This window comes from Micromys minutus, assembly GCF_963924665.1.
Source record: "Micromys minutus genome assembly, chromosome: 29".
Taxonomy (NCBI): domain Eukaryota; kingdom Metazoa; phylum Chordata; class Mammalia; order Rodentia; family Muridae; genus Micromys; species Micromys minutus.
The window spans coordinates 10,290,048-10,308,336 of record NC_137964.1 but is presented as its reverse complement, the minus strand read 5'-3'; the positions used below and the strand labels follow the sequence as shown (position 1 = coordinate 10,308,336).

At 49.1% G+C, this 18,289-nt stretch overlaps 1 protein-coding gene across 3 annotated transcripts in view; it reads right to left on the bottom strand.

Moving 5' to 3' along the window:
• Window positions 1–18,289, bottom strand: part of ARHGEF18 (Rho/Rac guanine nucleotide exchange factor 18) — a gene marked incomplete at its 5' end in the record, with an annotated part of 90,796 nt that overhangs the window by 54,705 nt on the left and 17,802 nt on the right. Inside the window, 8 exons of one of the 3 annotated variants that reach the window (XM_080940650.1) lie at window positions 9,030–9,171; window positions 9,334–9,436; window positions 9,718–9,795; window positions 10,440–10,484; window positions 11,011–11,068; window positions 12,905–13,019; window positions 15,596–15,743; window positions 16,960–17,210. In XM_080940650.1, coding sequence (XP_080796776.1) covers window positions 9,030–9,171; window positions 9,334–9,436; window positions 9,718–9,795; window positions 10,440–10,484; window positions 11,011–11,068; window positions 12,905–13,019; window positions 15,596–15,743; window positions 16,960–17,210 — 940 coding nt within the window. Of the gene's footprint in view, window positions 1–3,870; window positions 3,939–9,029; window positions 9,172–9,333; window positions 9,437–9,717; window positions 9,796–10,439; window positions 10,485–11,010; window positions 11,069–12,904; window positions 13,020–15,595; window positions 15,744–16,959; window positions 17,211–18,289 lie in introns of those variants that run through there. The other 2 variants (XM_080940652.1, XM_080940651.1) reach the window with 2 other exon arrangements.

The following is an 18,289-nucleotide window of genomic DNA, read 5'->3' as shown; positions in this document are numbered from 1 at the left end:
GCCATGGTAGAAGGAGAGAACCGGTTTCCACAGGTTGTCCCTGTCCTCTGCTGATCCCTTGCTTATGTGCACACACCCCACACACATGCAGTCAAAAGCCTTAAAAAAACAGCTCACAAAGTAATAGTTCCCCTCATGACATTTTCATACTAAATTCTGGTAAACCCCCTCCCCACCTTCCCCACACACTCCTCCCCTTTCAGTGTCTATTATATTACCTCTCTCACCTTGCAGGCCCCTTCCTGGCTTCCCCTGTCTTTACTCCCACCTAGGTAGTCCATAGTTAACAATTAGAAGCAATTACATAGTCAATAAAACACGTATTTGTGAGGAATGGGCTCTGGCTTTAAATAAACGCACTTCCAACTTCTGAGGGGTTTATCAGGATGAGATCAAGGAGTTCCTCCAAAAGTATTTTTATATGGTGTATGTGCACACCTGTGTGTGTGCAGGCACCTGTGCCCAAGTATATGGAAGCTAGAGGAGGATGGCGTGTGTCCTACTCTGACACTTTCTTATTCCCTTTGAGTCAGTCTTTTACTCAACCTGCGGCTTCACCTGGAGCCACCAAGCCCAGGTCCTATCTCCATGTCCCCCACAGCATGTGGTTAAAAGGTGTGTGTGTGTACATAGCTTTTTTTTGTTTGTTTGACAGGTTCTCATATGTAGTCCTGTGGCCTTGAGTTCACCATACAGACCCAGCTGGCCTAGAACTCAAGAGATGCCCCTGTCCCCAGCGCTGGGACTAAAGCTGTGCCTAAATACCATCACACCTGGCTTCTGCTTGATTCTTCTTTTAAATGCAAGGGTTAGTGCTTAGTACCTTCCCTGGGGTTCTCATGTGTACACAATCACCCTTACCCACCCAGCAGTCCCTGCAGCTGTATACACGTTTATAGAGCTCTGTATTCCTTTCTCTGCTCACGAGTCCCCATCCCTCCCAAACTTCAGCTAACACTTCTCTGGACTGAATAACGAAGGTCACAGTGATCCAGTAACTTACATACCCACGGCTGCAAGCACCACACACATATGCACGAGTGCGTGCGCGCACACACACACACACAGCTCCCTTGTTTCAGATACCCAATGAGGCTCAGTGGTTTTGCTCTACATCTGCAGGATGATAAAAATCAACGAGCGGTATATTAAGGTAATCTTATGGCATACGATTTGTATCCCAACAAAACTGTCACATGAAAAGAGTAACAGAAGTGGACCTTTGATCCTAGCCAACCTGACATATTGAAAACATAACTTAAACACTCCAAGTATTTCTTAAATGTATCCCATCAGAACCTTTAGAACACTTTTCCCCCCACAAGATGCAACTCAGTGTATCTGCTATTAGTATGTCCGGTTTTTTGTTGGTTTGGTCATTTGTTTTTCAGACTGGGTCTCACTTAGCCCAGGTTTGCCTCAAACTCGCTAGCACCAAGGAAGCCCTTGAACTCCTGATCATTTAGCCTCCGCCACCAGAGTGTTGTGTCACAGGCTTGCACCACCACACCCTGGCTACGTATAGCCGGGGCTGGAACTCGGGCTTTGTGCACTCAGGAAAGCCACATTCCAGTGGAGCCTAACTACCTTTTATACCTTTATGGTTAATCGAAGGGAAGACTATTTACTCACAGAAGCAGAGAAACCAGCTGAATTCGGTTTACTTCCAACTTGACTTGAATGAGAAGGGAACAGAGTGTCGAAGAGACAGCCAGCGAGGATTGACCAGCACCACCCTCTCAGGGAGGACGAGGTTTTAAAATTTCCCTCCCTCAGCTAGCCGCATTCCTCCCCTAAAAATAAATTCCTCCAGGTCCCTCCATTGCTACCCCTGAACTGTCTTGCACCTGGAAAGGGTTTGTCACAAGGTAGCCAAATCCCCTTCCCTTTCAGCAGGGAAAGCGTTTGCTTAACAAGAAAGAAGGAAACAAGAGGGGCTGGGTTTTCCATAGGATGTGGGGCTTTAAAGCAGCTACAGGTGAACATTGCTGGAAAGTCACAGAATGGGGGTTGAAAGAAATGGAAACATGACCCAGGAAGGGAGAAATGAAGGAGACCTCGGTACAAGATCAGAACTATGTTAAACTCGCAAAAGATAAACACAGGGAGGCTCGGCTGCTTACCACAGCCAGGGTGCCTGGGGTGGTAAGCAGTGCAAGTGGCCAAATTGCTCTTGTGTGACAAGAATGCAAATTACACCCAGCTATGTGACAGAGTGCCGTGGGCCATCTCAATAGAGCAGGTCCTGGGCCATTCACCAAGGAACTTAAGAAAGAAATCACAGAACCTCTGGATTCCTCTAACCTGTGACATTGAAAAGGGGCCCAGCCCTGGAGGAGTGGAGGAGGGGTTCAAGGCCAGCCTAGGACAGTTAAGACTCTAGCTGCACCGGTTCAGGCTCACAGTGTTGCCATCTGACCTCCGGAAATAAGGGGGAAGGGAGGTGGTAGAGTTTTCCTAGTATGTTCAAGAAACTGGGTTCAAGCCTCAACATAATAAAAAAAAAAAAACAAAACAAAACAAAACAAAACAAACGGAAGCAATTGATATAAAACAAAACATATTACCAAGATTGACTTTTTTTTTTAAAGAAGTCATTGTCCCTTCTCTCCAGAACAGTCGAAATCCTGACCCAATCCAAACAAGGAAGACATCCAATTCCCCTAGACTCACCCCACCTACAATCTAGGCTTGGAGGTCAGAGATGGCACAGTGGCCAAAAAAAAAAAGTATTCGCAGTACAAACCTGGTGAGCGGAGTTTGAATCCTAGAACTCACGTTCAGGTGCAAAGACACTCCACAAAGTTATCCTCTGACTTCTGGCACCCACGCACACACACCACCCACGCACAAGAATCCTCTGAGTCTGGACGCAGGTCTATATTCACAGGTTATGTAACACTGAGAACCAACCATATGCCAAGCATTCCACTACATCCCTTTCGCGTGTCACCTCACTGAACCCACATCAAGTTCTTAGTCTCATTTTGACAAGTAGGAGAATGAGGCTTGGTGATGTCACCCGGCCCATAGGATAGAATTGGGACCTGATGTGACAGATTTCTCTCCTCACAGTTCAAAGGCTGATCATCATCCATCCATACACCCGCGGAAACAAAACCCCAAAACCAAAAACCAAAACCCGACCCCTTCAATCTTCAAATCGTCCATACTCATCAAGCTGTGTGCACGCCCCCAGCAAGAAATGGAAAGGGGCCTTGAACGTCAGCTCCAGGTTCCAATGCTGCGAGCAAAGACCGAGAGTGAAAAACTCCGAGAAACTTCCCTCCCCTTGGCTAGCCGTTTCTTTCTCCGAGCTACAGGTAATTTTGAAAAAGAAGATAAGGAGAGGACAGCAACAACAACACGCTCGATTTGCCTGGGAGCAACCAAAGTTGTACTGCACCTGCTTAATTCTCCGCCTAGAAGGAATCCAGCAAGCAAAAAAAACGAAACACACCCAGTTTGCACCGCGTTGCACCCAAACGCTCGCAGGCAAGGGTGTCAAGATTCTCGGAGGGCCTAAAGTGGTGCAACAGATTGCTGTGGGGAGACACTTCACCCTTGACCCTAGCCCCAGTGTCCCCGAGCTAGGAGCAAAAAGCTGCACGGAGTTGGGTGGCTTTTCTTTCTCCTGTCCGGGAAAGGTGGCTACTGCGTCCACGGCGCAGGGACAGGGTGACTGGGTATGGTCTGCATCGCTGCACCCCCACATTCTCCACTTGGAGCCCCACTTGTATGGAAGAGGTCACCTGTATGGGAGGCGTGCACAGCCCTGAGGCATCTTTAGAGGTCCTTTGTGTACTAGGTAGTTTCCAAGTGTCCGCGACCCCAGTCCCTGCGCCACGAAAATCGCCGCAGCCCCCTCACCTCCGCGGGGTCCCTCACAGGCCGCTCTCCGCCCTGCTGGCTCCTGGGTCGCTCTCGCAGCCTCCGCCCGGCCTCCAAAGAGCCGGAAGCGATGTGCAGTGCAAGACCAAGCTGCGCATGTGTAGGCCGTCCCCCAAGGGGGCGGGGCCCGGAAGGGGGCAGAGCCTCGTCCAGAGGTAGTTCCTCCAGGCACCTGGACCTTTGGAACTTTGCACTAGGCTGAACCTGTTTTTCCATCAACCTCAGCCCTCTGCAAGCATGTGTACATAGGTGTACACACTCATACACACATGTGCCCGCACACATACAGGCGCGCGCACACACACAGGTACACACGACACGCACAAACACATAGAAAACCGGGAAAAGAACAGAAAACAAAACCGTCGCAAAAAAAATCCTCAAAGCCAGTAGACAGGGCGTGAAAAGTATGACAGATGTCTCAGAGGACCACCTACCGCTAGCTTTTGAGCCTCAGTCCTGTCCCTTGCTTGGGAGTATCTTTTTTCTTCTTTAATAAACTTTATTCTATCACACAACACACAAACACACCAGATACTCCCACTTAGGAGGCATAACAGGGACCCACATCTCATAAGAAGAGAATGGTTATCACAAAGTTGTTCCTTGACCTCCATTCACACATAAGCCATGACACACAAGTGCTCTCCAACCCTGACATAAGAGGGGTGTCAAGGCTGGAGAGGTAGCATTGCTAATAACCTTGGGTGAGGGTGTAGTTTAATCAGTAGACTGTCTGCCCAGCACATAGGAAGCTATCCCCTGTGCTGTACAAATTACCATCCCAGCACTCAGGAGGCGGGGCAGAGACACACAAGTAGGTAAAACACCAATGTGCATTAAACGGAACAAATACACACAATATTAAAAAGTAAATAACAAAACATAAGTAAAGTAGAAAAATTCAACAACGGGATGAGACGAAATGGCTTCAGTTCTGAGTCTGAATCCTGACTTAAGCAAGAGCTTTCTTTTAGAGGTTTATTATTCCTTATTTCTTGTGTGCATTTCCCTACATGTATGTGCGTACACCATGTGTGTCCCTGGTGCTCGAGGAGGCCATAAAAAAGGTGCTTGATTCCTTGGAACTGGAATTATGGGTGATTATGAACCATCCACTATGTGGTTGCTGGGGACCTCTCATGGGTTCTCTGCAAGAGCAGCAAGCGCGTTTGACCACTGAGCTTTCTCTCTAGCCGAACACAACTCCCAGCTTGCCAAAGGAGCACACACATGTAGTCCACGCTATTTAAATGGCTGAAGCAGAAGAGTCACATGAGCCCAGGAGTTTGGAAACAGCCTCTGTGGTATAGCAAGGCTCTACTTTAAAAAAAACAATGTAAAACGAAATGACCCCTTCCTCAGCAACAAAAAAAACAAGAAAGAGAAATATCTAAACATTTTGGAGGGCTGAGTCGTGTAAGAGTGTTTTCCACGCTCATGCACACCTGCAACCTCGTTTCTAGCTAGGAGGAAGCTGGAGGGGCAGGAGCATCCCTGGCTACGCAGCCAGTTTGAGGGCAACCTGGGTTACTCCGTCTCCGAAACAACAAAACCAAAATCCTCCAGGCAGCAAGATGGCTCAGTGAGTAAAGGTGCTTGCGGCCAAGTCTGACGATCTGAGTTTGGTCCCCAGACATGATGCAGAGAGAGAACTGACTTGAGGAACAAACCCTCCACCTTTCATATGTGAGCTCTGGCGAGTGTGCCTGCCCCCCAACACAACAGACAGACAAATGGGGGATTTTTTCTTAAGCCTCGGTTTCCTCACCTGTGAAAGGGGACATGTCTTCAAGCTATACACATAGGTGAGGACGCTCTCCACATAGCTGGGTGTTTGGGGCAATGGGAATACTAGCACAAGGTGGTAGTCAGGTTGTGGGAACGGCTACCCTTCAAGGATATATTTGTTGGGGGTTATTGATTAGCTAGCTTTGGTAGGTCACACCCAATAATCTGCTTTGCTCGATGCTGGATCATCTGGCACAGGGTTGAGCCAGTGTATGCGCTTCTGAAGAGCTCTCCAGAAAACAGCTCCAGATTTGCTGTGGTCTACCCAGTCCCACCATAGTTACCTGAATGGTACGAACTGGTAATACATACAATAAGGGGGATGAAGATATATAGCTTAGTTTGGAGAGCGCTCATCTAGCATGCATGAAGCTCTGGGGTCCAGTCCCAGCACCACACAGACTGGATGCGATGACACATGGCTATAATTCCAGAAGAACTGGATGTTTCAGTCATCTTTGGCTATATCTTTGGCTATGTGGCAAGTTTGAAACTTGAGGGCAGCCTGGGCTGTATGAGACCCTTTTATGAGAGAAAGAAAGGAGGGAAGGAAGGAAGAAAGGGAAAAAAAGAGAGAGATGGGGGGTCAAGGGGTAGAGGGAAAAGAGGACGAGGGGGAGAGGAGAGAAGAAAAAAGAAGAGAGAAAGAAACCATGACATCACATATACTCAAAAGTGAAGATGGCTACCAGGCAGTGGTGATGAATCCCTTTAATCCCAGTGCTCAGGAGGCAGAGGCAGGCAGATCTCTGAGTTTGAGGCCAGCCAGCCTAGTCTAAGAGAGCAAGTTCTAGGACAGCCAGGGAGACACAGAGAAACCCTGTCTCAAAAGAAAACATTCTGTCTCAAAAAGTAAAAACCAGGCTGGAGGTGGTTCCAGTGGTAGAACTCCTGCCTAGAATCTCCCAGTGAGGGGCTGGGGTGTGGCTCAGTGGTAGAGCCCCTGCCTAGAATTCCCCATGGAGGGGCTGGGGGCGTGGCTCAGCTGTGGAATACTGGCCCAATGTCTCATGTCTCTTGTGTCCAGTCCAGTCACCATTACAATAAACAGCAGTAGCCACAAGCAGAATTCCTATAGTACCTTAACTAGCAAAATGGCACTTTGACAAAAAAAAAAAAAAAAAAAAAAGGGTTGGGAGCAGGGTGATACAAAGGCCTGTCACTCAGGTGTCTGGGAGGCACCAGTTCTGTTACATCAAGGTCTGTGCACACCCTTGGGTCTTCTGATAGTCTTAGATAACCACATCTCACCTTGGGCCATCTCTCACCAACAAGAGACATTTTTGTCATGACTTTAGACTAGGCAGGTGCTATTAGTGCCTAGTGGGTCAAGGTCATTGTTCTGGGATGAGTAATTGGCTTCAAAGGCCATCTGTGCTGATGTTAAACCTTGGACTTGCCAGAGTCTTGCTTGTAAATACTCTGTAGTTTGACTTCTTGCTCTACTGTGTACATGAATGGGTACGTGTGCACATACACACACACACACACACACACACACACACACACTAGGATCTCACATATCCTGGCTTCAGTTTACTATCTAACCTACTGTGGTATTGAGCTTCTGATCCTCCTGCCTCCACCTCCTGAATTCTGGGATCACAGGCATGCACTCCTGTGGAGCCCAGAGCTTTATGCATGCTAGGCAAATGCTCTGCCAGCTGAGCTACATCTTCAACACCACATACATGTCTTTTAAGAAGCAACTACGAGGCTGGAGAGATAGCTCAGCAGTTAGAGCACTGGCTGCTCTTCCCGAGGTCCTGAGTTCAATTCCCAGAAACCACATGGTGGCTCACAACTGTCTATAATGAGATCTGGCACCCACTTCTGGTGTGTCTGAGGACAGCCACAGTGTACCCACATACATGAAATAAATAAAATCTTAAAAAAAAAAAAGCAACTACTACCCCACTACCATACCACCTTCTCTTTAATTCTCCTCAAAAGGGAGATGTTATAAATCTCAGTGACAATCAGAGTCCTCTCTTTCTTTAGGGATTCCTGTAACCTAGGACTGTTTGCCAAGCACAGACTTATGCCAGCCTAGCCTGGCCCAGCAGCTTTGGACAGCTTCAGGAGGGAGGACACTCCATGCTATGGGTTGAACTGTTTCCTCTCAATTAATATATTATAGCCCCATCCCTCCCCTTATTGTGGAACAAGACCATGGGTCAGTAAAGGACTGATAACCTGAATTCTATCTAACCCACATGGTGGGAGAAGGGAACCGACCTCCGCACCCACACTATTGACACAGGAAATAAAAATAAATAAAATGTAACTGCAATAAAGATTAACATCTTGTTTGGAAATTTGCCCTTGCATGTTTCCTTGGTCCTAACTCACAGTGAGCTTCACAACGGACTGGATTGTGCCCCTGCCCCAGCATGGTGTCAGTCCTTAAAGGGAAGGAGATTGGAGGCTGGATCTGAGCTCAACCCTCCAGAACCCACATTAAAAAAATAAGCAGAGATGAGGACACATTGTTTATGATCCCAGGAGTCAGAGACAGGAGGATCCCTGGGACTTGCAGGCAGTTCCTGCGTCAGCAAACTCCAGGTTCTCTGAAGACCTTGTCTCAAAAAATGATGTGGAGAATGATAGAGGCAGATACTCGAAATTAATCCCTAGCCTCCACATGCATGTGGACACATGTGCATGCATGTACACGAAGGTGCCTGCACACAAATCACACGTAAAACATGATGGAATGGCACGTGAGGAAACACGGTCAAGGTTGTCCTTTGGTGTTCATACACAGGCACCTTTAAGTGCACACATGAACAATCACACACATACGACGGAGGGAAAAAGAGAAAAGAGAGTTTGGGACTGCGGTGTGCACACAAGAGCATTGAAGGATGATGCCGTCACGAGGTTGGAGAGCTACCGGAATCTGAGAGGAGGGTGTGGAGAAACCCAACACCTGTAGATAACCTGACCTTGGCCAGCCAGGTCCTGGTACCATGACAAAACGCATTTCTGAGATTTTAGCCAGGAAATACAAGATATTTTGTCACCACATCTGATAAATACCCTGCCTGAGTCCAGATCCCACTGGATTTCTACAAAGGCCAAAGCTGAGACAGAGAGCTTAGCCACCATGTTCAGTGACTGACCGGTCCCTCTGGTTCTCTCCAGGTTGCTACTGGCACTTGCCCACATTGGAAAGAGTGGAGAACTGGAGCCAGGATGTACCAGAGAATGGAGGGACATTATGAAGAAGGAAGGCTGACATCTTCCATTGGGTGGATGGATGGATGGGTGGATGGATGGATGGATGGATGGATGGATGCATGGATGGATGCATGGACATACAGATGGATAGGGCTGGGACTCACCTGAGTTCAGCAAGGGTTTGCCACACAGAGGACAGCTGGAGTGGCCCAAGAAGGTTCCTCGCACCAGCTGGTGCCCATTGACACACTCCCGTTTCCCTGGAGTATCCAGAATCTTATCTTTTGGAAGTGCTGGGCTCTTCCCCTGCATGAGAAAAATGATGGGCCTTAGGAAGATTCCTGCAAAGGCCAGTCCTTTTATACCCTCCACCTCCATTTATCCAGTCCTGGCTTGGGTCTCAGGGTTCCCGACTCAAGGGTCCACTACGGAGCAGGGAAAGGAAGAGCGAGCCCCCAGGCTCTTCACCTTCTCCTTCTGCCTCGTGACCCTGCTGCGGAGGGAGCTCAGGCTGCGCTTCACTCTGGTGCTCTTGTCGGGCTTCTCATTCTTGTACGCACCATCCTCGTTCCTGGACAGTAGGAAGTGGGCGAGGAAAGACTTCAGGTCAACTGTGGGCAACTCTGGAAGGTGCTCCAGGAATATGTTTCCCCCTAGTGTGATCCCATCTTTGGTTCCCAGTTCCCCGTCTCTTCTTCCCCCGGTTTCTTTTTCCTCTCCTTTCACTCTCCCCTCCCTCCCTCTGCAGCCCCCGGCAGCCCTGTCCCAGGCTTTGCTCTCTAGGTGAAGCCAGCTCTCAGGGGACTTTGCATAAAGACCCTACTGTAGCCACCTGTGGAAACTTGTGCTTACTCAGACAGGAACTCAAACCAGGTGAGGTTGGACTGGGCTCCTCCAGGGCTGGTGGACATGCAAGCTCGCTGACGGGCCCTAGAGGGGCAGAATGGGACAGACATGTAGATCTGCAGGCAACTCAACTCCTATCTTTCATTTCTGCATCCCCAGAGCTTTAGCGGTCAGGTGCCTCTCAGGGGCCCCTGCCTGAAGGCCCACCAGTGACTGTGGGCTTGCATACAGGGACATGACAGTGGCTTTCCAGCAGAGGGCAGCAGTACTGTGTCTTGGACAAACCACATGAGCACGTATGTCAGCAACGTTTTCTAACAGGTCTCAGGAAACAGACACCGTCTCTTGTCTGTCTCATTCTCCACTAGGCTTCCTTTCTTCATCTCTTCATCCTCCTCTTTTGCTTTTTTTTCTTCCTCCCCCTCCCACCTTCATTGTATCTTTAACTTCTGTCTCCTTCCCTTTCTTCTAACCTTCCTTCTTTGACAGCGTTTCATTACGTGGCCCAGGCGAGCCTTCAACTCACCATCTCCTTGCTTTGTCAGTCTCCTAAATGCTGAGGTGACAGGCATGCACCATCTCAGACATAAGCACCCTTCTTCCTCCTACCAGGTCCTGTAACTGCATACTCCCCGTACACCTGTCTTCCCCAACGCGTATACCCCGCATTTCTCCCTTCCCTGTCGCATGTCTGTCCTCTCCTTCACGCCTGCTCCCTTCTCACTTACCCATGGTACTGCCTCAGCTCCTGAAGGACTTGTTGTACAATCAACCTACGAAGGGATGGGATACAAACATCTGAACCAGGATGACGTGACCAGACCCAAGCTCCCATGTACACTCTAACCGGGGTGTCTTTCTCCTAGGCAAAGGTTGTTTGAGAAGAGAGAGGCCTCATTACGAGAGTCTGAGCGAGATTAAGCTAGCGTGGCTCGCTATTGAGAAAAAAAAGAATTTTTTTTTTTTTTTTGAAACGGTTCTCATGTATTTCAGGTTAACCTCCTGCTCACAATTAGCTGAGGATGACCTGGAGCTCTTCCAGCCTTCCTGCCTCCACCCACTGAGTGACAGGAAGATATGGCCACATGCCTGGTTGATGTAGTCAGAGGGATGGGATCCAATGCATCACTCTATCAAATGAGCCATGGTTGCTTACAAACAGCAGCCTTGTTACCCCCCCCCCCCAGCTTCTACTACCTCCCTCTATCCACTCTACTGGCACCCCTGCCTGCTGTGGGGCAGTCTCTCTACCCACCTCCCCCTAGCCGGTTCCCTGTCTGCTGTGGGACAGGCACTCACACATGGTCTGGCTCCACGTGGTCCTTTTCCAAACACTCCAGCACCGGGGGTTCGAGGCCTAGAAGCAGTCCCCAGCACAGGGGACACAGACATGAGCAAGGGTCCAGTCCTCCACCTGCCCACCTCCAGCCTACAAATGATCAGGAGCTTCCCATATAACACCAGCCATCTCTCAGGGAGGAGAGACAGGAAGCCTCGGACCAGGGACTGCGCTGTCATTTAGTGTGTCTGCGCTGATGTGGAGGCTCTCCCGGGAACAGTCGGGAGCTAGGCTCACTGTGCCTTCTTACTGAGGAAAGCCAGGGGGGGCTCAGATCGGGAGCTAGGCTCACTGTGCCTTCTTACTGAGGAAAGCCAGGGGGGGCTCAGATCGGGAGCTAGGCTCACTGTGCCTTCTTACTGAGGAAAGCCAGGGGGGGCTCAGATCGGGAGCTAGGCTCACTGTGCCTTCTTACTGAGGAAAGCCAGGAGGGGCTCAGATCGGGAGCTAGGCTCACTGTGCCTTCTTACTGAGGAAAGCCAGGGGGGGCTCAGATCGGGAGCTAGGCTCACTGTGCCTTCTTACTGAGGAAAGCCAGGGGGGGCTCAGATCGGGAGCTAGGCTCACTGTGCCTTCTTACTGAGGAAAGCCAGGGGGGGCTCAGATCGGGAGCTAGGCTCACTGTGCCTTCTTACTGAGGAAAGCCAGGAGGGGCTCAGATCCAGTCAAAATAGCATGTCGGATTCGTATGATGACTGTTTGAGTGAGAATGCAGAAGTGTCTTTGGTAGAGATTCAGAGGGAAATGAAGAGAGAACCAGAACAGGGGAGGGAAGGGGAGAGAGGAAAAGGGGTGTGGGGGTGAGAGGGAGGTTGAAGATGACTCAGTAAGTAGAGGTGCTTGCTCCCAAGGATGGTGATGCAAGTTCAATTCCCCAGAGCCACACAGTGGAAGGAAAGAACCACCTCCTGCCCTCTGACCTCCTGCCCTCTGACCTCCACATGTGCATGCCCCGCCCAACGTTCCACCACACACATCTGTCGGAGATTGGTTCTAATGCTTTGAATTAATCTGGCTCACAAAATCGGGAATCTTCGTATCTAAACTCTGAAGATCAGTGTCCACAATCGTTTTTTTTTTTTTTGTCGATCAATAAAGAGCCAGCAGCCAACGGTTAGGCAGGTAGACTGAGGCGGGACCTTAAGATTTGTGCTGGCCAGGGACTGGGAGAGAGGAAGGAGGAGAATCACGATGATTTCGGAACGAGACAGATCAGATTTAGAGCTACCGAAGGACAATGATTCGAAATGTAGGGGAGAAGGAATTCGGGCCCCCGGAAGGTCTGCCCAGAGCGTCTTGGGCAGCAAAGACTGGGGGGGGGGCACCAGCAGGAGCTAGGGCAACGAAGATAAAATATAGAACTAGAGGGTGGTGGGCCAGGAGTCCCAGAGGGAAATGTGTGCTAGCTGTGGGGAGGATTAGAACTGCCCAGCCTATGAGCTAGTCAAGGCATTTTACAATTAACTGGTGTCTGTGTGTGTGTTTGTGAATCCAGGTATCTCTTGGGCGAGTGTGCGTGTGCGACCCGACAAGAGCGCAAAGCAGTATATGTAACTAAAGTTATTGCTACACACATTAATAACCACTATAAAAAAGTTTCAAGGAGTGAAGGAGAAAGACAAGAGGGAGGGAATGAAGGAAGGAGGAAGAAAATGAGGCACAGGAAAGAAAGAAGGGGAAGGAGGAGCTAGAGGCATCCTAGAGAGGAGCTGATGGCAAGAGGTGATACTCTCTTTCTGGACCCCAAGGATTGCCAACCTCCTGCCCAGGTGACCTTGTGTTTTCTCAGTCAGCTCCTGTCTTCCCTGGGGCCCAGCTGGGGCTCCACCCACGGAGCTCTTCCCGCCTGGCTACCTTGTACAGGTGGCATGCACACATCTGAGCCAGAAGCCAGTTCCAGACAGCTGATCTCCTCACAGGACAAGGGTACAGACTTGGATCTCAGCCTTTTCTCAGGGCTGTCGCATTCCTGTCGGGAGAACAGGATTTGTAGCCTGGGCTGCAGACTGCCCTTGTGGACCTCAGGTACAAGCAGCCAGTGTCACACCTCCTCACCCAGTTCCAGATTCCAGCTACAGCAGGGGCTCCCTCTATTCCGTCACAGACTGCAACCCTTCCCCAGAACCCCTAGTTATACCCGAGGCTGTGGGACTCAAATCCATTGGTCACGTTCAGGGACCACGGGCTATAGCCCCAAGCATGCATTCCCCAGGTGTCAGCTGCTGTCACACGTCTGAAACACACTCTCCCTGGTTGCAGACCCCAACCTGTTTTCCTCTCGCTGCAAGCAACACCCCAGCAGGTAGGGCTTCTCTATGCCTGGTTGGAGCTTCAGCAAAACAGGATAAGCTCCCTGTCCCCTAGCCCACTGGTAACATTTATGGCTAGGATTCTTCTCTCTCTGTCTCTGACGTGGTGTGTGTGTGTACACATGTGCACACATGCTAGCACATGCACCTATGTGTGCTTGCACGTAGAGGCCAGAGAACAACTGTGGGAACCATTTCTCAAAGCACGACTTACTAGTTTTGTTTTAGTAAAGATTCCTCACTGACCTAGACTTGAAAAGTAGGCCAGGGTGATTAGCCAGTGAGTCCCAGGGTTCCTCCGTGCCTCTGCCTCCCCAGAGCTGGGATTACAAGCATGCCCCGCCATACCTGGCTTTTTACACATGAGCTCTAGGGATCTAACGCCCAGCCTTGTGCTCGTAAAGCAGATACTTTTCTGATGGTGCTCTCCAGTCTCATGATTCTCCTTTGATGGGAACATGACCATCTTAGAGAAGACACTTTGACCCTGGGGTGGTGCCAGACGTGTCTATGGTTTGTCCTATCTGAAACCCAGGTAGGAGTTAAATCCCCATTGTGGGGTATAAAACGAGTGGAAATCTGACCATCTGGGTGTAGACATGGGGCTTCCCGGAGGACACTAGGGTTGTGTTAATGTTGTTCGGGCAGGAGTTCCCCCAATGGTCATCTTTTTCTGGGACAGTATCTCACTGTGTAGCCTTGTTGCCTGTAACTCACTGTGTAGACCAGACTGATCTCAAATTCACAGAGATCTTCCTGTCTCTGCCTCCTTAGTGCTGGCATGAGAGATATACTCCACCCTCTACCTCAGCGTGCTCATCCAAGCTTTAAAGAATGTGATTGTGTGTGTGTGCAATGCATTTGTGTGTTTGTGTGGCCACGTATGCATGTGTGCAGAGGTCAGAGGTCAACACTGAATGTTTACCTCACTCTCTACCTTGTATTTAAATTTTAATTAATTAATTTGTGTGTGTGGTGTAGGTGTATGTTTGTCTGTATAAGTGTGTGTGTGTGTGTGTGTGTTTGTGTGTGTGTATGTTTGTGTGTGTGTGTTTGTGTATGTATGTGTGTGTGTGTTTGTGTATGTATGTGTGTTTGTGTGTGTGAGTGTGTGTGTGTGTTTACATGTGAAGATCAGAGGACAACTTGAGTCTCTCCTTCTGCCATTGGGCTGAGGAATTGAACTTAGATCATTTGGTTCAGTGACAAGTGCCTTTACCCACTGAGTCTTTTCACTTGTCCATCACTCTAGTTTTTGAGACAGAGTCTCTCACTGAGTGTCACTGAGCCTGGACCTCATCACATGGGTCAGGGCATCTGACCAGTGAGCTCCAGGGATCGCTTGTTTTCCCCCACTTCCCCTTGGTAGGATCACAAGCTGGTGTCACCATGCCAAGCCTTCATGTGGAGCTAGGGATCTAAACTTATGTAGAAGGGTTTTACTGATGAAGCCATCTCTCCAACCCCAGATAGATTTATCAGAAGGGACAGAGGGCTGTGGAGACGGCTCAATCCACAACGTGTCATGTGAGGGTACAGGTTAAAACAAAACAAAACAAAACAAAAACCTGGGCATGTGGTAGAAATGGATAGGTTCCCGGTGCTTGCTGGCTAGCCTACTTGGCAATGTTCTTCTCTTCTCTTCCTCTCCCCTCTCCTCCCCTCCCCTCCCCTCCCCTCCATTTCTGTTCCCTCTTCTTTCTTTCTTCTCTCTCTCTCTCTCTCTCTCTCTCTCTCTCTCTCTCTCTCTCTCTCTCTCTCGTCCTCCTCCTCCCCTTCCTTCTTCTTCACAGAGCTTCTTTATGTAGCCCTAGCTATCCTGGAACTCACTATGTAGACCAGGCTGGCCTTGAACTCACAGAGATGTCTTGCTTTGCATCCTAAGTGCTAAGATTAAAGGCACATAACATCATGTCTGTGCCCAGCCTTTTTAGCAAGTTTTAATCTGTCTCAAAAGAAGGTAGATGGCACTGAGAAATTACATCAGTGGTCATCCTCTGGTTTCCCCACCCTACATACACACACACACACACACACACACACATACACACAATGGCACATAGTATCTCAGGACCTACAGATGCCACAACCATGGGTCAAATTAGGGAGATCCTCCCTGCCCTCTCTATGACCAGGGACTCCTGATAGCCATGGGGTTCGTGCTTCCTCCCACTCATAACATCAAAGCCCAGAGCGGTGCCTGCTGTTCAGGTGGATTGGAGTAGGTTCTGCCCACCTTGCTTGAGGGTGCTGGTGTTCCACTGACAGGTAAGCATCCTTGGGTCCAAGCCTTCTGCCCATCCCCAGACAGATTCAGAGCAAGGCTAGCCAGTGTCCTGGGGAGACAGGTGCCTTCGTCCTCCGTGGAGGCATCAAGGCTGAGCCTGGGGGAGGATCAGATATTGAAGTGTTAGTGGTTAGTATCCGGCTAGCTGGCCACGGTCTTAGACACACAGAGGAAAGAGTGAACTCACAGGTATGTTTGCAGGTCAGGGAGAGGAGTGAGTCACACCGTGGGGACTAACCCTCCCAAAACAAAAAGTCAGTCTGCATCTTTAGAAACCCTCCCTACCTCTTTCTATGGGATTTTCCTTTCTTCCTTCTTCCTTTATTTCTTCCCCTTCCTTCCTTCCTTCCTTCCTTCCTCCCTCCCTCCCTCCCTCCATCCTTCCCCTTCCTTTCTTCCTTCCCCCACTTTTTAATACCGAGGGCAAAGCTCAGGACCTCATGGATGCTAGGAAAGCACTCTACCATTAAGCTACACCTTGAACCCTCTTGGGAGGAGTAGAGGTACACTCGTGCAGGATAAAGATGGCTGAGGCCCCTTTACTTTTGATGCTGTTACTGTGTGTGCAGAGAGATGAGTGTTTTGATCTTTCATACGTCTGTAGCATGCAAGTAGTGGGCAAACTTTGCGTAGACACCCACTGCTTATAGGTCATTATGTATGGGTTTAACAGGGTGAGTGGGAAGCAGGTAGCTTCTATGTGTACCACATGTGTGTTTGCATCTGTGGGAATCTATACCCCCCACGTGTTTATGAAAGGACATATTTGGGCTGCTTCTAGCAGCATAGACACCCCAGTGTTTCTGTGTTGTGTTTGTGTGTGCAGGACCCTGTACATACATGTTCACACATGCTTCTTCCCAATTGAAACCTCGAATTTGGAGGGAAGAGGAACCCTCAGAAACTCATAAGAAAGCTGAAGAACTTGAGGTTATATGAGAAGTTCATACACAGTTTCTGGGGGAAAAGAGACTCTTTTGTGGAGCTCCCTGAAAGCTTTACAGGAAGTCTCAGCCATGCAGCTTTTGTGAGTCAGAGTTGGTATTCATGATGTAGTTGCTTTTGAGTTACTACACTCATGTAAGTAATCCCTCACTCAAACTCCTGTAAGTAAATGCCAATGAAATTGGTTCACTGGGCTAGACTTGGATGGGGTGATTTCATTGGTTTATAACTGGTGCCCTACTAGGGTGAAGAGATGCTTGTTTGTGTCTCTTCAGCAAAAGGCACACAGCTGGATAACAGTCAGGACAGCAGTATGTCCTGAGAACTGGTTGCAGATTCCTTCCTTGTGGCACATGGTGGGTGCTGACCTTCGACAGTTCTCTGAGCAGCTCCGGGGCCTCTCCCAGCTGTGTCTTTGAGGCAGGGCTGAAGCTCCTTCACAGCTTATGTGGGAGGACTCTCTTCTGGGGGTCTCAGGGTCCATAACCATTTCAGGCTGATGGAGGTCAGAAGGGGCCCCTAAGCCTAGGTCCCGGAGGTACTCGCTGCCCTGAAGGGCTCCCATATCCAGGCCGAGATCTTCTGAGCTCTCGCTGAGGCGCCTCAGAAAACCATTTTCCTGTAGGTTTGGAAAAAGAGGGTTTTGGTCAAGGGATAACAGAGGTGAGGTCTCCTGGATCAAGTCCCCACTTCTTAACACACAGATGGGCTTATCTTCCTCCTGTCCAATGGGAACTCATCTCGCCAGCGGTATGCTGTGGTGGTTTGAGTAAGAATGACTTTCAGTCTTTCCTTGGTCCACCATTTCTTCACTATGTCCACTTTTTAGGATGGTAATGTATATTCTGTGCCATGGTGGAAGAATGTGATCTTTTTTTTTTTTTTTTTTTGGTTTTGATTTTACAGAGGGATTACGGTTATCACAAGTCTCAGAAGAGACTTTGGACTTTTAAACAACGCTGAGGCTGTGATAGACTATGGAAACTTTAAAAGTTGGATTAAATGCATTTTGCTGTAAATATGAATATAAGTATGAGGAGTGGATTATGGTGATTTGAATAATAACACACCCATAGGGTCATATATTTAAATGGTTAGTTGTAGATTGTCTTGAAGTTGTTTGCATTTTAATGTTAATTCCACAAGAAGGGCTTTCCAGTCTCAAGAGGTGAGTATCTGAACCTTCCCATTTTAATTAGTGAAATAAAGGAAAGTTCGTGACTGGGTTGGGTGAGGGAGGTGGAGAGAAGGCGAGGTCTAAGAGGTCAGAGGAGGAGAGGTGAGAGGTGAGAGGTCGTGGCAAGATGGAGGTTCCCAAGGACCAGCTGGACCCAGGTGATATTGATTGGCGTTAAATAGCTATGAACATTATAGGTCTAATATCTCATATAGACGGGCAGTTTGTATCTTTGTCTATTTGATGAAATCTTGTGTAGAGGGTTTGTGGATTGAGAGTTTGATATATAAACCTGTATGAAAAGCCATTGGACTGTAGAGTTGTGTTTGTGGAATTTTGGGATACAGAAACACCCTGGGATAGAGGCAGAGAACAGGTAGTAGAACAGGTGGGAGTTGCGTGGACAAGTTGGGTGATGGCGGCTCAGACTGGGCACCAGAGGAGTGTGGGGTTGGGCGGTGGCGGCTCAGACTGGGCACCAGAGGAGTGTGGGGTTCCATATCAGGGTCGGGCCTGAGGAG